Raw genomic sequence first — 19875 nt, 5'->3', positions numbered from 1 at the left:
GTGAAGAGCCAGAAACCTGGGCCCATAACCCAAAGGTCTGAAACTGTCCCCTGCTAAGAATGGGCACCTTTGAGCTCAGAAGCCAGGAAAGAACGTCCTTTCTTGGGGGATGGGTGGGACTGGCCTAGGTCTTTCCATCTCAAACCTACATGACCTCTTTTCCACTCAGGCCAGTGTGCGCTGATATTTTGCCCCTGCAAGTGCATCTACCTTTCTCCCCGCCACAGCTTTCTCCTTTATGGGGAGAAAGAGGGGGGCTTCTCTGTCTGCCAGAGCCCCAAGGATCTTCTCCTTTCCCTCCTTGTGGTCCTGGGTCACAACAATTCTTCTGTTGGGGGGGGTATCAGTCAGTCAATGTTGCTCCTCAGCCATGTAAAAGTAACTCTTCCCCTGCCCCAGGAAGAGGTGCACTGCCATTATCACTCTTCCAATTCTACCCCAAAGAGCATGAGACCCCAAATTCAATCCCTGCATGGGTGGGTGCAGCTTCCAGTGAGGTCAATGAGATTTATGCCTTTTTATATGAGGGCTCAATTTGGCCCCAGGACTACAAATGGCTTCTCTGGCATGACAGTGCCACAACTAGGCACCTTCCTTTGGTGCCATTCCTCCACAGCACACTCCTAACCAAACCCCACAGTTTACAGCTACACATGGGCATCTAGCTGCACTTTCACTGCAGTGGGCGCACAGGTTTCAAATACGGGCAAAATCAACGAGCCATTTATCATTCAAATGCTGCAAAGTTCAACAAGGAAACGTCTTTTGACGGCCTGGAATATAATTTCAGAGCAGCGAGGCAGGAACACCTCAGCCTGGTCAGTCGCTGCTGAACAAACTATTAGTCTGGGTGAACTCAAAGGGCCCATTGTTTCTCCGTGCAACGCAGCTATGCCAAGATATGCTGTAAACAGATTAGTATTCTGCAAGCACCAACAAGTCAATGTTACCAACCTACAATACTGGCATCCAATCAGAACTGCATTTTTCATTTACTAAGGCGTTTCGTGCTTTTAGGGCCGACCCTGCGTAACAGAGAGAAGGCGGGTTTTGTGGTTAAGGTACTGGACGGGACTCGGGAGACCTGGCTCCATGTCCTGGCTTTGCCATGAACTTCTTGTGACCTTAAACAAGTCATTCAATCTCTCTGTGCTGCAGCTCCCCATCTGTAAAACAGAGATGGTACTTCCTTTCTGCCACCCTTTACAGCTTTAGATATACAAGGCAGACAGACTCTTCAGGGCAGGGACTGTCTCTTACGGGATGTGTCTCCATACAGTGCCTGTTACAATGGGGCCTGTTATGACTGGGCCTACAAATTTACCCTGACTGTGAGCTCAACTGCTAAGAGTGAGTGAAAGTTCAAAATTGTCACAATGACTTCTTATATAAAATTGTTTAAAAGAAGGATGCAAAAAGGAGAGAAAAACAGATGTAATTTAGAAAGGGTTTTACGAATGCCACTCAAGGACTGTGTTAAAATTGTAACTGGTAAGGTTAAAAATATCCCAAAACTGGTGCGTCCAAAATTAGGCCTATTTGGTGAACAAAGTAATGAGAAGATGGAGTATTCCATCCACCACTCTGTTTCAGGGTTCTCACAAAGAGAAGACTATTGGGGAAAGTTAGTAAAAGCAGCAGCTATCTGCCAACAAACACTGCAGCAAGCCTTATCATGGCTGCCACCCACACCATCCCCTGGGACCTTGGACCTTCTTTGTCCTAATCCTGAGAGATGTCCTGATCAGACCAGGCGACAGAGAAGGACCCAGATGACATTGTCACAGGCTAAATTCCAACCACCACCTGGGAAGTGAGACTTTGTCCCCTTTCCCCTTCAGTGTGTCCTTCTTCTCTCTCCTCTTGCCTTCTGTTTAATAAGAGTCTCGCTTAGCCAGCCAAGACTGCGTATTTTACAACATTGCTGTAAGCATTTGACCAGAGTTGCAACTAAAAGCAATGCCATAAACATATTTGCCCATTCTTGGAGGGGCTGATAAGTCTTCTGGGCCTGTGTTTTTCCAGCAGGGAGATTGCAAGCGAAAGTCAACGTCAGAGACAGAATCTGCATTTTCTATCTTGGCTGTTCTTTGCTTTTCCCTTTTATGGTTGTTTTGCCTCATCTTCCAGGAGGCTGGATTGGGGTTTAAACAGCAAGGACAGCTCCAGCCCATCTCAACAAACTTGTGTTTCTTCACCAAAAAGGACAGTTATTACTATCTAAGACATTGTCGAACAAAAGTGGGAGGGGTTTATTTCTTTTAAAAAAAAACCTCTCTAGCTAAAGGAAACAAGGGATGTTGTTAAAATGAAAGCCTTATTTAATACTTGACATTTCAAGTGATTAATCTTCAGTAAAAGGTTATAAGGATTTTTAATAGCATGTTTGCCATGGTACTAAGCAGGCTAAGGTCCCCGAATACCAAACCCTGAACCTAGTTTCAAACTTGTTCATGTTGGACAATGACTGGATTATGTTAATACCTTTGACCCTGGCTCAAATATTTCATCTGAATCAATGCAACAGGCCCCGATTTCAGTCAGGATCCCTAGATATGACTGGAATACCAACCACACGCTCCCCAGCAAGCTAGATTTAAAAGCTGCCACACGCTCCCTGCGTTCTATAACATTTTGGTGGGGCAGGCTGGAATCTAAGGTAGCTTCATTTAGGCGTTAAATAGTGACTGAATGACTCCGGTATTAAAAAAAAGAAGCCAGAAGCCTGGGTGGTGTTTATTTGGATATTAAATTTCATGTTCGCCCCAGTGGTCAGCGAGCAGCTGATATCTGTATTGACACCATGGCTTCAACATTGTACTACTGTCAGGGGGAAGCCAGGGGAGGCACTTTGAAATCATGGGAGGAGCAAGTTGGTTAGATGATTCTGAAAAAAAAAAAAGTGTGTATTGTGTATTTGATTTTGATAGGCTGAATTCCAAGCATCCCAGCCTGTCCCCTGGCTATCGTTAAATACATCCTGAAAACTCACCTTCTTACGCAGCTGAAACTTTAATAATTCTAAATTAAGCACATGTTTTTGCAACCGTAGAAACTTCAAATTTAGCATTTTTTTCCTCAAGGCTTAAGATCCCATACACTAGCCATTTAATGTAACAGCATGGAGTGCGGCCTGTCAATGCATCGGGTTAAATACAAACACAAGGGCAGGTACACTTTGGTTTTGGTCCACTGAGTTATTAAGTGGGTGGCTGCAGAAGGGTGGGTAGAAAGGATTCTCTCTCTGTATTGACAGACATGGAAGAAAGAGGCAACATAATCCCCACTTAACCATCACAAATAGTTTTGGTTTTTGTTTTGCTGGAGGAATGACCTCTCTTTCCCCATGTTACAAGCAGGAGAGTAACTCATATTTTAGGATTTGAGGCATACTTATCCATAAGTCAACTGCAAGGGGAGGGATTTCGAAGAGCTTTTACATTTTCCCTGGGGGACTGGGAACACCCTCCTCCCCCAAATAAAATTCAAATTTCAGACTTTCAGGGCATGTTTCTCCAGTTAACAGAACACTGCATCTTGTATTGGCTCCCCTAAATGCAGCTTCACTGCCTAAATTAATCTAAACCAAGAGATCTAAAGTACTCAAACTTGGACAACATGTGATAAATGGGACAAAACATCTGAAGTGACCCATGACCCCAGTGTCGGTGTTTAAAGGAAGCACATTCTTTGCTTCCACAAGGTGGGGAGGGAAACAGCAGGGTTTGGCTTAGGTGTACCTGCCATCCATCTCGGATCTTCTGGTTGAAGATTCCATATTCATATCTGATGCCATACCCGTATGCAGCAAGCCCAAGTGTTGCCATTGAGTCAAGAAAGCAGGCTGTTAAGGATAGACAATTTAGGGACATATTTAGTGAAATTTCCCATTATGGTTTCATCAGCCCCTGAAAGTGACAAGCTTACAAAGCAGCCCAAATATAAAAAAACAGAGCTCCCTACTTCGCGCTAAGTTGAATGGTACATTTACGCAGCATGCATATGCAGGCATGGCTTAGAGACCGTCAGTTAATCTCTTTTCCATTCCACATCTTCCTATTGCTCCAACTCCTTGTCTGCATAACACACAACACCACATGCTGCCTCCCCCTTTGTGTATGTGGCTCCAACCCCATGCCTGGCACACCACACGTGCCACCTCCCATGCTAGGGAAACAAGTACTCTGAGGACTAAAGAAACACCAGTTGAAAGCAGGTGTGGATGGGAGTCAAGATACAGTTGGCCTTGGAGAGCATTCTGAGTAGACAATGAAGCCCAAGGTTAATCTGATGCTCAAGCAACTGGGGGATCATCACTGGGGTCTGGAAGTCAGTCCTGCTTTCTTTTCCATCAGACCCATATGCAGCCCTGCACTAATATAAGCCAAGAGTATCAAAGTCCGTCCCTCCCTCCCGCGACACGCACCTTCCTCCTAAATAGTCCTGTACTATAAACAGCATTTGCAGGGCCACTGGTTCAAAAATAGCAAAGTTATATCTGCATGGTTGTTATCCTATTATTCAGCCAGCGTGTCTATTTTCTGGAGTCAACATTTTGCAAGTTACAGCCAGGCACTAATAGAAAAGGGGAGATAGCTTCTGTGCAGAAGAGGCCAGACTGAAGAGGACAGGTGGAGTCCAAGAGCGAAACAGACTATATTTAAACTATTTGGCAGACAGCTTAGTGAATGAAAGGAAATCATCATTTTTATTAGGGGAGGGGTGTGAGGGAAAGGCAGGGAGATCACATAGATGGGACAAATTAGTGCCCTGCATATTAAACTCATTTCCCTACCACCAGCATTGTCCACAGTGTTCATACTACAAGAAGGCATGACCATTTAATTTACACTTATAATTAGGTACTACCACAATGCAGGCAGACAAGTGCTCCTTGCGTTCATGGGACTCACTTACCAGCCAGTCTTCCAAGACCTCCGTTGCCAAGGCCAGCATCCTCTTCAATGTCCTCCAGCTCTTCTATATCCAGCCCTAGCTAAATACAGACAGAAGAGAGACGAGCTCTGTGCTCTTGAAACCAAGTGGCAGAATGAACATTTACAATACCACTCTGCCACGAGGGAGAAACACAGGAGTTAAGATGCAAACAGAGCTATTGGAAAGAACCCATTTACAAGGAGCTCTGAACACAATTAATTCAGCACTGCACCGTCATCCCTTGTTACTATCCTGGCAGGCAGGTGCTCAAGAAGGAACTTGTTTATTGGATTCCAAGCTTAACCAGACTCATCTCTGCAGCTGCGACAGTGAATTTCCCCCAAAGCACCTTTGGTCCTCTACCCTTTCCAGGCACTGTGGACAATAGCAACATAAGCCCCTCAACCCCAGCCCACTTGCACTTTTTGTTCTTGAAACAAAGAGCTGATTTATATAGCACCTTTCACCTGAAGGTGCCAACATGCTCATCAAAACTTCACAATATAGAAGAGAAACATTTCGCCCACCAGTGAAACACAGCTACCTTTGGAGGATGGTAACCACCTATAACAAGAGCACTACACAAGAGATCAGGATGTTAAATGAAGAATAGCTGATCCACCTGAAACTACTAGAGTAGCTAAGTATGAAAAGCATCAAGACTTTATTGGTTGTTAGCCAGGATACCAGGCTAACACCTATTCTTCCAAAGAGTGCCAGGGAATTTTAATGGTCTTAAGCTGTCAGGACATTGGTCTTAGATCTCACTCAAAAGACAGTGCCCCCAGAAGCACAGTGCCCCCTCATACCTGGCTGTGGCATTGCTTTATTTCTGGCAGTATGTGTCACATATACTATACCACTTTACAATTTTTGTGAAGGTTTCCCATCCAAATACAGACTAAATCTGATCCTGCATTGCTTATACCCAACAAGGTAACAGCTCAACTCATGGTACATACCACGAAGAAGTTTTGGGACACTGGAAATGAATTCTAACACTGAATTTTGCTAGGCATTTTTGGGTAGATAAGTTGCTGTGCCTACGTATAGAAAATTTTTGAAAATGCTGTACTCTGTATGAAAACTCTGAAAGACGTTTATGCCACATGAAACTAGGCCTACCAATATATGGGGCAGGGACCTAGCATTTGCACTAGAGTACAGTTATATTTCAGCATTACATTTTACAAAGAGACTTCTTTAGATACTACAGAAAATCCATGTAAGTTAGCACCTACTGCTAGTTAAATTATTAATTTTTAGGTATTGAAAAAACCCAAAGAATATTTTATAAAATCATTATTACTCAGTTCATACCAACAATCATCAAATACCACAGCTGAAAATTTCTCAGAATAAAACCTTACAGGTCCTACCATCCATGTAACAAAAAACACATTTAAATAATATCTTCTCCAATCAACCAGAACAGTACATGCCAGTAACTCCAGAGGTATATTAGCATAAGCTGTATTTGAACAAAGAATCTAAACACATTCCTCTCCGAAAACAAGGCCCTCACCTTACTGCTATTCTCTTTGCATTGTGAAAGAGTGCAGTATAAGTGAAAAATTCAGAAATAAACGCGTTTCAAAAGGAGAGCCGTTTGTCTGAAGAATATCCCTCCTGCTGTGTAACTGCTTAAAAATGCTATGCACTAGAGAGCATACTGTTAACAAGAGTACAAGGGCAGCAAAGGGCAGAATGGAATAAAGCCACTTTCAAAACTTTGGAACAACAGTAGCGGTTGTTCAACGACGAATGGTGGAGCAAAGCCAAGCCATGAGTGACCAAGATAACCTTGGTCCACTGGTGCGGATGGAGTTACGCCTCGTTACACGAGGGAGGAACTTGGCCCAAAGTCTTGGAATATTATGCTCAAAACACGGACTAATTTAATGTTAAGGTTTGGAGCTCTGCTAGTGAGCAATCAATGTACAGCATGCCTCCATTTTACTGAACAATCATGAGTCACTCTGGATTTAGAGAGCACTTAACAGTTTACATATATGCTCGTTAGCTAAAAAGTAACTATTATACACCACTGACTCTGCGACCAGCCCACAAGCCTCAAACAGCAGTGACAAGTAACGTTTCTGTTCCTGTGAAAAGGGGAAGTCGAATTTTACACCAAGAGGTTTATTCTAATGCTGAAATTTTGTAAATTCAGTAACATCCTGTCAACCGATAGTGCCAAAAGCATAGGAATTTCCTTATGTAGCCAACACCCACTGAACACCCAGTCAGTTAACATTCTTCCAAGACCTTTACGTTGGCCATTTAGGACTGTGTCTATCAATTGACTTCTTGGTCTACAATATTCTCTCCCTCCACCCCCCACCCACCCCGGTGCCAAAAACAAAACAAAAACCCCTAATGACTAAATATTACTCCGCTAAACCACAATATAGACACACTTACCTGATAAATTGCCTCATCACAAGCATTCTGCAATCCAAGGTTTATCATGGTGTTCTGTAAGGTGCGGCCCATATAAAATTCCAGAGAGAGATAGTAAACTCTCTGAAACAAAGAAAAATGAAAGCAAATCTTACTGAAACATGTAGAAACAGTCTCCTCAAAAACGTTCAAGATCTGGAAACATTATTTTGGCATCTTCTAAATCCAAGAGTAATAAAACCAGCTTACATCATCAAAAGGACTCAAGTCTTTGTTAAGGTAACACCTTGAGTAGAAAATCCTGATTATTAGCTGATGCCTTGATTTAAAATAAGCACGGCTTTAAAAATTCATAAGCCACTTTGGGCAGGGGGTGAGGGATCCTAACCCACTGATTTCACTTTTTAAAAAAAGGTGTTTTCAGCCTTTAGGATTGTAGCGATAACCCCATGCAGCACTCTCTTCCTGAGTCTGCAGACAGACTGCTTCAGGCCTTATGTGCTGTACATGTAACCAAAGGAAAGGCTGGAAATAGGGCGGATGCTGGGAAAAAAAATTATAAAGTATGCCATGCAACAAGATGGAGGAAAGGCCTAACTACCTCCAACCCTGTGTTCTACACCCTCACTGCTAGTTTTAAACAATTAATGCTCACACAGGGAGAAGAGAGGGGCATGGTAGGTCCAGGGTGGAAGAGGTTGAGTTTTGTTTGAACAAGTGATCAGAACTCCTCCAAGAGCCTTAACCTGTGACCGACAGTTTCATTGCATCAATGGGAGAGGTGCATGTTCAGATCAGGGGCAGCATGTGGCCCTATGTCTATTTATGAAACCGAGTTAAAATGTAAACGAAGCAGACATTTCAAATTAAACCAGGCTTTAGAAACGCCAAACAACTGACCTGACTCTGATGCACAGAGTGCTTTCAAGAGCTACTCCTGCTTCCTGAACAAAACATCTAGATAGAATCTCCCTTGATGCAAATATTCTAAATAATAGAAGTCTTTGTTCCCTGAAATTTAATTTCCTCCAAGGATTATTGTGTTTATTGCAGTAGTGCTAAGAGACTCTAGTCAGGGATCATGGCTCTACTGCGCTAGGTGCCGCACAAATGACTCAAAGAAAGACTTGTTGCCCTGCCCCAGAGAGCTCACAATCTAGGACTGTAACAATATGTAACAGATGGGAGGGAAGGTAACAGTAAAGACAAGTACATTTGCATAAATGGTCACAGTGGTCACAGCTACATGCCACTCGAGCCAATGGCTGCTAGTGATCTGTGGGCATCACAGCAGAGGTTGGGTTTAAGGAGGGATTTAGAAGAGGAGAAGGTGGCAGCTTTGTGAATGTTGACGGGGGGGGGGGGGTCCCTTCCACATGTAAGCCACAGTGTGGGAAAGAGCGCAAAGGTACCTGTCGAAAAGCAGACATATGAGAAATCATCATTGGCTGAGAAAGGTGGGGTCAGCCTTGTGATAAGTAATTAGACTTGATAGATTGGGAGGGGCTTTCAAATGATGTCACAAACAGGATTACTGTTTAATCCACTAGCAAGCACTGTTCTGTGTTCAATATAAACCAAAGCGGACAAGCAATGACCCTAGAGGAATGTTAAGCCAATTCACTTGAGACTGCTTGAGCTTTTTACTTCAGTCCCACTTCCTTCTCAGAGGAGCCTGAGGGTTCAGAGGATGGACATTTCACACCTGGTCATGCGATACATGAGTTCTCAACCTCCTCCACTACAGTGCTCCTAGTTCCCACAAGTACCTAAAGTCCCTGGGTCTCCATGAAGTACATGTATCTACTCTAGAAAATTTTGAATTACAGGGCCTGGGTTTTCCTAGAAAAAATGCAGTCTGTATGAGCAATGCTGCAGACCACAGGAAGCACTACACAAGTCTCTTGGGATATGACAGTTGTCGATTACCTTTTAAATTTTGATTACACATGTTCTGCACTTTTTGGTTTCTTATTGCCACATTATAAGGATCAGAGTTAAGAAATACAGCCAGGGAGTAAGAAAGGTGTACTTTGGCTTGACTGTCTTCTTCAGTTGAAGTTCAGAGCAATAGAAGAAAGTGAGAGTTATATATAAACAATTGTGAAGGACAGCTAACATGGCACTTTCACAGAGTCATAAAAAGAGGCTCCTTATACTTTTGCAATGGCTCATGTAAAGTATTCCTAAAAGGCTCAAAGGAAGTTTTAAACTCTAGTAGTAAAGCACGTACAGCTTTGAAGTTCTGTCACTGCCAATTAATTTTGCTTTTATTTTGAGCTGACTCTGACCTTTTTGATCCCTTAAACTAATTTACCCTAAAAGGGTTTCCGGATATTTGTTGGTCAGCCAGACCCACTGGACAATACAAAAGGGGGGCAGGAATACACAGGAAGAAACGCTGCAATACAATACAGCAAACACTTTCTTTCCAAGCACTGGATATTGGTGTTTGCAGCCAAGTTTTGTTCAACTAGCAAAACAAGTTAAAGTGGCCTAGTTTGTTTAAACCCAGTTCCTGGAATCAGGGACAAATGAGGAAGCAGACACGTCTCCCCCTAAAAACACCTAGTTCCAGCTGAATGCAAAGCAGGAGCAAGGGGAGATTTAGCAAGGTTTGCTCATGAGGAGTTTAAGATGGGAAAGTAATGTCTCCTCCCAATCTCCAGCATCTAGTCAGGGCTTCCCCATGCCAGACATGAAGTAGCCTCCCCACTCCTGAACCTTGGGAGGGTCTTGAGCATAGGTACGGGACCAAGAGGCGTGGCAGCACCCCCGGCCTAAAGTGGTTGCCGTCCTATACAGGTTGTGCAGTTTGGTTCGATGGCTCTCAGCACCCCCACTATACAAGTTACTCCTGGTCTTGAGTCAGAAGCTACTCACCCTTCCCATAACTTGAGGGATTTATACAGCTATGTCCCCGCTTGGGGACCTGCCCAAGGAAGCGGTCCCAAACTCACAGTGCCTTCCCCCTCCCCACTGTGCCTTGCACACCACTATGCTCCCCTTGGCCCTTAGCTTCCCACCTACTGAGCAGCCCTCCCTGGTGCACATCTGGGGCTTGTGTACCCCTGGTGATCCTGGACTGGGTTCCCTGTACCTGGGGGACCTACCCGCCAGCTGCCAGCAGCCCCAGTGCAGCCCCACCCCCCGCCCTGACATGGGGCCTCCCCAGCTCACCTTGGGGTCCTTCTCGTAGTAATACTGCTGGGTGCGGATCCACCTGCCCACCAGGTGGTCGCGCACAGTATGCGCCAGGGCGAAGTAGTAGTCGCGGGGGGTGGCCACATTGCGGTCCTTGACCAGGGTGAAGTGCAGGTGCCGGTTGAAGCCCTTCTTCAGCTCGGCCACGTTCTCCACGCCCACGATCCCGCGGATGCTGATCTGCTTCCTCTTCTCCTGGTCGGTCAGTGGGCGCGACATCTCCCTGGGCCCGGGGCTGCGGGGGCAGGATGCACGCTCAACACGGGCTCCTCCCCTCCCTGGGGTGCACACAGCCGGCAGGGAAAGGGGGCCCAGGGTGCTTCTCCCCCACCCCACAGGGGCTGGAGACAGGACCCCTCGCCACCCCACTGGGGAAGGGAGGGTGATCCAGGGAGGGGACCCCCCCCGCCTATAAATGGGGGAGCACCCAGGTATAGAAAAGGGTCGCATGCACAGGGCAGGGCTGGATGGTGAGTGGGGACCCTCAGCCCCCTCCAAGGGGTGCACGCAGGGTGGTTTTGGGGGGGCGACCCCCTGCGCCCCTATCCATAAGCGGGGTGGGGGCTGTGGGGCGCGCAGGGGGGCAGGGAGGGGAACCCCTTTCCCGCCCGGGGGGGGAGGCGGGCGGGCCCCAGCGCTCCCCGCAGGACGGGGCGCAGGGGGGCGCCCCCCGGGGAGGGATGCTCAGCGCGGGGCCGGCGGCCACCTACCCGCTCTCGGGGCGGCTGCTCGCGCGTCTGCCGGGGCCCGGGGAGCGGCGCCCGCCGGTATTTATAGCCCGCGGTTGGCTGCGGCCAGCGCCGCTCGCAGCCACTCCCGGCCGGGGCTGGCGGGTTCCTCTCCCGGGGGCGGGGGCCGGCGGCCGGCCCCGCGCTCTGCAAACAGCCTCCTCCCGGGGCCGGCGGCAGCGAAACCCGCCCAGCCGGTGCCTGCAGGGCGCAGCCGCCTGCACAGACCCACCCTGGGCTCTGGGGCGTGTTGGCTGAAGGCCCCCGGGGCTGCAAACGGGGCAGGGCGGCCTGTTTGCAAGGACTTAGCCTCACCTGGGAGCCTGATCTGTGGCTTTGGGGGCTGGATTTGAAGGGGGAAGGCAAAAATAGGGTTTGCAGCCAGCTCAGCTGCAGCAGCCTCGGCTATGGACTTTTGTCTCCCTGTGACATTAACAAACAACTTGCGGCTTTATGAGGCCCTCCCTTCCAGGCGCTCTTTGCAAACGGGTCAGTGCACCGCCTCCCTGGCGCACAGGAAAGTGAATCAGCCCGACGCTGTGGAGGAGCGGAGTGTTTCTTCCAAAACAAGAACTGCCGGCTGGATTATTGCTGACCTGGGCTTCTTGCCAGCGTAGCCAAGCAGGAGAGGAAGGAACAGAGGGGTATAGTTCTGAAGAAGAGCCCGGTGTAGCTGGAAAGTTTGTCTCGCCACCAGAAGCGCTGCAGCAATAAAAGATATTCGCTCACCCACCCTGTCTCTGTAAGAGCCTTGGAAGGGATTTATCTCCATGTTCTGAAATATTAAAAATCAAATCTTCGCCCAGAGCTACAATATAAGGAAAGAAACATCAACGCTCCCTCTTAGCAAAAAGAAAAGGAGTACTTGTGGCACCTTAGAGACTAACCAATTTATTTGAGCGTGAGCTACAGCTCACTTCATCAGATGTTTACCGTGGAAACTGCAGCAGACTTTATATACACACAGATGCATTCCGATGAAGTGAGCTGTAGCTTGCGAAAGCTTATGCTCAAATAAATTGGTTAGTCTCTAAGGTGCCACTGGGCCTCCCTTTTCTTTTTATAATTGATCTGCGTCTTTAACTCCCATTTAAATTGATGTGAAAACACTACAAGGCCTGGTTCTTCTTGGTTTATAGATGAACAACATACCCCCATATCTCAGTGTCTGTCCTTGGACCCGTTAACCTTTTACCCCCAGATTATGTATTCCTTACGCCACCCGTTCCTAAACTGAATTTCGTACCTCTTGATAATCTGTACTTTATTGCCTGATAACCAGAAACTTCTATGCTTAAACTCTGTACCGTTTTCTTTTTACTTCAACATCATCTTAAATAAAATTATTATACACCACTCCAGAAATTAGATCTTATCTTGCTTCCAAATATTTGTTGTCTACCTCCATCTTGCCTTGAGGGCAAGTTTCTTGACAAAGAATGAAATTCTACTTCTGCTTTTCTGTTAACCTACAGCTATGTTTGTATTGATTCTCCAGTCCTGTGTATTATTGTAGCCCATCTCAGTAAAGCCAACAAAATCAAAGAAACGAGTGAGAAAAGCAGATGGCTTTCCTCTTCCAGCCAGCCCAAACTGTGGCAGGGTGTGGAGTAAGTTGTCCGTTTCAAGTGCCATACCAAGAACACAGATTTTACATCCTCCATAAAATAAATGCTTTAAGAACAGCTACAAAAATGGTATATAGAAAATGTGAATGAACACATAGTTGCTACACAGTTCGGAGATGTGAAGGCCATTAGTAAAACTAAGCCTGTGTTAATGGTCACCTGCTAACTGCAGTCCCATGTGCTAATTGCCACTAAACTCTTTGGCCCAGTGAGAGTTCCTCCATATTAATCAGAATGTAATGCACCCACCTGGTAAGATGACTGGAAAAATAACTGTGTCCATGGTGTCCATCATGAAGAAGTTTCATGGTTGTCATCTCCCCACACACACACATTTAGCAGGCTAATTTTTCAAATGTTAACCTCTGATTTGGGGTATCTACATTTTTGGGCTCTGTGATGGGGTATTACATGTTACCAGTCTGGGTTCTAGGAAGTGCCACCCTGGTAGAAGGAGAATCCGCACCCCTGCTTTCCATGCTGGATAGGCCAGAATCTGACCAGGACAAATTAAGTGACCATGGAATAGATGCAGCTGGGCTTATTACACTACATTAAAATAATAGGCAGGAAAGAAAAGGGTGGGAGTGTGTCATAAGCAGGAAAGGGAGGATTTTTATTTGGGACTCTGCTAAAGTTTGCAAATGGTAGGCAAACCTTGTTTTATTTGCGGACCTTTCTCACAGCTGGAAGGGAGAGCCCACCCTTTGATAGGCCCCAACTTTAGCTGTTTAAATCTCAGGGGGAATGGCATTTATATTGACATGTTAAGTGGTTAGATGTTTAACTGATGGTCTGAATGCACACATGCAATTTATACATATAGATCAGAGGTTCAATCAGAGGCCGAGCTGAGAGCTATTTGGAAACTTAGCCCAACACATATGGGAATTACATTATGAGATGCTCATTAGGAAAGAAAGAGGTTGCATTCATATTGATTTTTTTAGTTTAAGTCATAAAGTGAAGAAGGAAGGAAGGCTAATGTTTGCAATCAAGCATGCTTATGCTGTCAAATTAATGAAATACACCAGTGCTGAAAGAGGCACTAAATAAAAATAATTGAAACCTAATAGTGTATTTATAGGGACACTTGACCACAGAGTGGAATAATCAGAAATGTAACTGTTTGGTAATGCACGGACTCCGTTCAGCCATTAGTCATACATACCAAGGTCCTACCTTTGTTGTTAAAACAGGGAGAACCAAAAACGAAGATTTACACAACTGTTCCGACCTGCTGGAAAACCACAGGTCTTCAAGTGACTTTCTATTTTATAATGGACTACTAGAACAAGTTTAAAAAGCATCAACGAATATGGAGAGGACTTTGTATAAATCATAAGAACGGCCATACTGGGTCAGACCAAAGGTCCATCTAGTCCACTATCCTGTCTTCTGACAGTGGCCAATGCTAGGGGTCCCAGAGGGAATGAACAGAACAGGTAATCATCAAGTGATCCATCCTCTGTTGCCCATTCCCAGCTTCTGGCAAATCATATGAACTTTAAACTGTCCAGTTAAGCAGCTAACAGAGAAGGAGAAACTGCAACTTGAGCAAGCATAACTGCAAAACTGGCCAAGGGATGCACCACAAAGGGGCCCATAGAAAGTGACCTGTGGAAGTTAGTTGCTGACTGGATCAAGCCAGCTTGTGTTCAAGGTATGTAGCATAAATGCGGTACCAACAGTTATGGCCTAAGTTGTCTGACACAAGCTGGTGTGACAAGATGTGTTGCACAAAGAGACTAGAAAATTCCAGTCCCAGTTGCAAGAACTCAAACCTGAAGTTGGTTCTTCCCTGATTGGATGGTGAGAAAGGATGACTCTCCTTGTGGTTGGACATTTTGAATCTTCAGAAGAAGTATGACTCACCATCTGATTGCTTCATGCCAGCACCTCCAAAAAGAGGAATCAAGTTGTACTGCCCAACAGAAACAGGATAAAATGGCCTGTGTTCATCAGCATGTTGCTTCCTGAAAGCCAAGGATAGCTGGAAGGGACAAGATTCATAGTCCTGCCTGTCCTTTGTTCCGCTTCTGTTTGGCAGAGTCATCTCTTGCTGTGAATGATCACTGAGCTGAAGATGGACAGGCTTATTAAAGATCTGGTGATAAATAACACCCACAGGCTTTTTCCTGGATGATGACCCAAATCAGTTAATTTACAACTTCCTAAAACTGAGTAGTTTAACTCAGTTATTAAGGAAGTGTATGTGCTTGTGTATGTGTTTTAAAGCATCTCACGGAGTTACAATATGTGACTTTGTTTTGTAACAAGTTCCAATCAAGACTGATATAAAGTAGCTTTAAAACTGAATAAGTTACTACAGTTAACTAGGTTTATAGAACACTGGTTCTATAATGGTTAATGGTTTCACACTGCCTTTCAAGTTCTAGATGTAGATAGACATGAAAGAAGACCAAGTGTGCAAGCTTTTTGACCTACACTTGGAGTATGTCTACACTATGAAATTAGGTTGAATTTATAGAAGTCGGTTTTGTAGAAAGTGTTTTTATACAGTCGATTGTGTGTCCCCACACACAAATGCTCTAAGTGCATGTAGTCGATGGAGTGTGTCCACAGTACCGAGGCAACCATCAACTTCCGGAGTGTTGCACTGTGGGTAGCTATCCCATAGTTCCCACAGTCTCCACCGCCCATTTGAATTCTGGGTAGAAATCCCAGTGCCTGATGGGGCTAAAACATTGTTGCAGGTGGTTCTGGGTACATATCGTCAGGCCCCCATTCCCTCCCTCCCTCCGTGAAAGCAAGGGCAGACAATCGTTTTGCGCCTTTTTTCTTGAGTTACCTGTGCAGATGCCATACCACGGCAAGCATGGAGCCCGCTCAGCTAACAGTCACCGTATGTCTCCTGGGTGCTGGCAGACGCGGTACGGCATTGCTACACAGCAGCAGCTCATTGCCTTTTGGCAGCAGACAGTGCAGTGTGACTGGTAGCCTTCATGGATGTAGTCCTGGGTGCTCTTTTAACCGACCTCAGTGAGGTCAGGGGCACCTGGGCAAACATGGGAGTGACTCAGCCAGGTCATTTCCCTTTTAAGTTTCGTCTCATGGCGATTCAGTCCTACCGGCAGTGCACTGTCTTTTAATCTGCAGCCAGCAGAAGACAATGGCCAGCAGTCATACTGCACCGTCTTCTGCCGAGCACCCAGGAGATGACGATGGCTAGCGGCTGTACTGCACAGTCTGCTGCCAGCAAGATGTATAAAGATAGATGAAGTGGATCAAAACAAGAAATAGACCAGATTTGTTTTGTATTCAGTTTCTCCTCCCTCCCTGCATGAAATCAACGGCCTGCTAAACCCAGTTTTGAGTTCTATCCTTGAGGTTTTGAGTTCTGTCCTTGAGGGGGCCATTCTGTTTCTCGCAAAGCCACCCCCTTTGTTGATTTTAATTCCCTGTAAACCAACCCTGTAAGCCGTGTCGTCATTCGCCCCTCCCCCCATCAGGGCAATGGCAGACAATTGTTCCACACCTTTTTTCTGTGCAGACGCCATACCACGGCAAGCATGGAGCCCGCTCAGATCACTTTGGCAATTAGGAGCACATTAAACACCACACGCATTATCCAGCAGTATATGCAGCACCAGAACCTGCCAAAGTGAAACCGGGCGAGTAGGCAACGTCAGCGCGATGACGAGAGTGATGAGGACATGGACACAGACTTCTCTCAAAGCACGGGCCCTGGCAATGTGGGCATCATGGGGCTAATGGGGAAGGTTCATGTGGTGGAATGCCAATTCTGAGCTCAGGAAACAAGCACAGACTGGTGGGACCGCATAGTGTTGCAGGTCTGGGACGATTCCCAGTGGCTGCGAAACTTTCACATGCGTAGGGGCACTTTCATGGAACTTTGTGACTTGCTTTCCCCTGCCCTGAGGTGCAAGAATACCAAGATGAGAGCAGCCCTCACAGCTGAGAAGCAAATGGCAATAGCCCCGTGGAAGCTTGCAATGCCAGACAGCTACTGGTCAGTCGGGAATCAATTTGAAGTGGGCAAATCTCCTGTGGGGGCTGCTGTGATGCAAGCAGCCAATGCAATCAAAGATCTGCTGATATCAAGGGTAGTGACCCTGGGAAATGTGCAGGTCATAGTGGATGGCTTTGCTGCAATAGGATTCCCTAACTGTGGTGGGGCCACAGATGGACCCTATATCCCTATCTTGGCACCGGAGCACCAAGCTGGCAAGTAGATAAACCGCAAGGGGTACTTTTCAGTAGTGCTGCAAGCACTCGTGGATCACAAGGGACGTTTCACCAACATCAACGTGGGATGGCCAGGAAAGGTACATGACGCTCACATCTTCAGGAACTCTGGTCTGTTTCAAAAGCTGCAGGAAGGGACTTTATTCCCAGACCAGAAAATAACCTTTGGGGATGTTGAAATGCCTGTAGTTATCCTTGGGGACCCAGCCTACCCCTTAATGCCATGGCTCATGAAGCCGTACACAGGCAGCCTGGACAGTAGTCAGGAGCTGTTCAACTACAGGCTGAGCAAGTGCAGAATGGTGGTAGAATGTGCATTTGGACGTTTAAAAGCGTGCTGGCGCAGTTTACTGACTCGCTTAGACCTCAGCGAAACCAATATTCCCACTGTTATTACTGCTTGCTGAGTGCTCCACAATATCTGTGAGAGTAAGGGGGAGACGTTTATGGCGGGGTGGGAAGTTAAGGCAAATCACCTGGCTGCTGGTTACGCACAGCCAGACACCAGGATGGTTAGAAGAGCACAGGAGGGCGCAGTGCTCATCAGAGAAGCTTTGAAAATCAGTTTCATGACTGGTCAGGCCACGGTGTGAAAGTTCTGTTTGTTTTTCCTTGATGAAACCCTCCGCCCCTTGGTTCATTCTACTTCCCTGTAAGCTAACCACTCTCCCCTCCTCCCTTTGATCACCACTTGCAGAGGCAATAAAGTCATTGTTGCTTCACATTCATGCATTCTTTATTAATTCATCACACAAATAGGGGGATGACTACCAAGGTAGCCCGGGAGGGGTGGTGGAGGAGAGAAGCACCAGGAGGGGTGGTGGAGGAGGGAAGGACAAGGCCACACAGCACTTTAAAAGTTTAAAACTTTAAAAATTATTGAATGCCAGCCTTCTGTTGCTTGGGCAATCCTCTAGAGTGGAGTGGCCGGGTGGCCAGAGGCCCCCCCAAAGTGTTCTTGGGCATCTGGGTGAGGAGGCTATGGAACTTGGGGAGGAGGGCAGTTGGTTACACAGGGGCTGTAGTGGCGGTCTGTGCTCCAGCTGCCTTTCCTGCAGCTCAACTATACGCTGGAGCATATTCGTTTGATCCTCCAGCAGCCTCAGCATTGAATCCTGCCTCCTCTCATCACGCTGCCACCTTTCAGCTTCAGACCTCTCTTCAGCCCGCCACTTACTCTCTTCAGCCCGCCACCTCTCCTCCCGGTCATTTTGTGCTTTCCTGCACTCTGACATTTTCTGCCTCCATGCATTCATCTGTGCTCTGTCAGTGTGGGAGGACAGCATGAGCTCAGAGAACATTTCATCACGAGTGCGTTTTTTTCACCTTCTAATCTTTGCTAGCCTCTGGGAAGGAGAAGATCCTGTGATCCTTGAAACACATGCAGCTGGTGGAGAAGAAAAAGGGACAGTGGTATTTAAAAAGACACATTTTACAGAACAGTGGGTACACTCTTTTCCCTGTAAACCTTGCTGTTAACATTACTTACATAGCACATGTGCTTTCATTCCAAGGTCACATTTTGCCTCGCCCCAGGGCGTGGCTAGCCCCTGCCCCCTCCACCTCCCAGTGGCTAACAGCAGGGAACATTTCTGTTCAGCCACAGGCAAACAGCCCAGCAGGAACGGGCACCTCTGAATGTCCCCTTAAGAAAAGCACCCTATTTCAACCAGGTGACCATGAATGATATCACTCTCCTGAGGATAACACAGAGAGATAAAGAACGGATATTGTTTGAATGCCAGCAAACATACACTGCAATGCTTTGTTCTACAATGATTCCCGAGTACATGCTACTGGCCTGGAGTGGTAAAGTGTCCTACCATGGTGGATGGAATAAGGCTGCCCTCCCTAGAAACCTTTTGCAAAGGCTTTGGGAGTACATCCAGGAGAGCCGCGAATGCCAGGTCAAATTAATCATTAAACATGCTTGCTTTTAAACCATGTATTGTATTTTAAAAGATACACTCACCAGAGGACCCTTCTCTGCCTGGCGGGTCCGGGAGGCAGCCTTGGGTGGGTTCAGGGGGTACTGTCTCCAGGTCCAGGGTGAGAAACAGTTCCTGGCTGTCGGGAAAACCGGTTTCTCCGCTTGCTTGCTGTGAGCTATCTACAACCTCATCATCATCATCTTCCTTGTCCCCACGACCTGCTTCCTTGTTGCCTCCATCTCCATTGAAGGAATCAAACAACATGGCTGGGGTAGTGGTGGCTGAACCCCCTAAAATGGCATGCAGCTCATCATAGAAGCGGCATGTTTAGGGCTCTGACCCGAAGGGTCGTTCGCCTCTCTGGTTTTCTGGTAGGCTTGCCTCAGCTCCTTAAGTTTCACGCCACACTGCTTTGGGTCTCTGTTATGGGCTGTGTTCTTCATGCCCTGGGAGATTTTGACAAATGTTTTGGCATTTCGAAAACAGGAACGTAGTTCTGATAGCACGGATTCCTCTCCCCATACAGCGATTAGATCCCGTACCTCCCGTTTGGTCCATGCTGGAGCTCTTTTGCAATTCTGGGACTCCATCATGGTCACCTCTGCTGATGAGCTCTGCATGGTTACCTCTGCTGATGAGCTCTGCATGGTCACCTGCAGCTTGCCACGCTGGCCAAACAGGAAACTGAAATTCAAAAGTTCGCGGGCCTTTTCCTGTCTACCTGGCCAGTGTATCTGAGTTGAGAGCGCTGTCCAGAGCGGTCACAATGGAGTAGTCTGGGATAGCTCATGGAGGCCAATACCATCTAATTGT

The 19875-nt window shown here is 46.6% G+C and overlaps 1 protein-coding gene across 2 annotated transcripts in view; it reads right to left on the bottom strand.

The window, feature by feature from the left end:
* PYGL (glycogen phosphorylase L) overlaps positions 1-11833 on the bottom strand; it is a 40132-nt gene extending 28299 nt beyond the window's left edge. Inside the window, exons 1-5 of one of the 2 annotated variants that reach the window (XM_073350178.1) lie at positions 11589-11833; positions 10522-10780; positions 7363-7464; positions 4918-4996; positions 3741-3844 (exon numbers count right to left, since the gene is read on the bottom strand). In XM_073350178.1, coding sequence (XP_073206279.1) covers positions 3741-3844; positions 4918-4996; positions 7363-7464; positions 10522-10764 — 528 coding nt within the window. In that variant the 5' untranslated portion in view covers positions 10765-10780; positions 11589-11833. Of the gene's footprint in view, positions 1-3740; positions 3845-4917; positions 4997-7362; positions 7465-10521; positions 10781-11255; positions 11543-11588 lie in introns of those variants that run through there. The other variant, XM_073350179.1, reaches the window with a different exon arrangement.
* Positions 11834-19875: the final 8042 nt, after the last annotated feature.

The sequence above is a fragment of the Lepidochelys kempii genome, chromosome 6 (genome assembly GCF_965140265.1).
Source record: "Lepidochelys kempii isolate rLepKem1 chromosome 6, rLepKem1.hap2, whole genome shotgun sequence".
Classification (NCBI taxonomy): Eukaryota; Metazoa; Chordata; order Testudines; family Cheloniidae; genus Lepidochelys; species Lepidochelys kempii.
The sequence above is the reverse complement of the archived record's forward strand: the minus strand, read 5'-3'. Positions and strand labels throughout refer to the sequence as shown.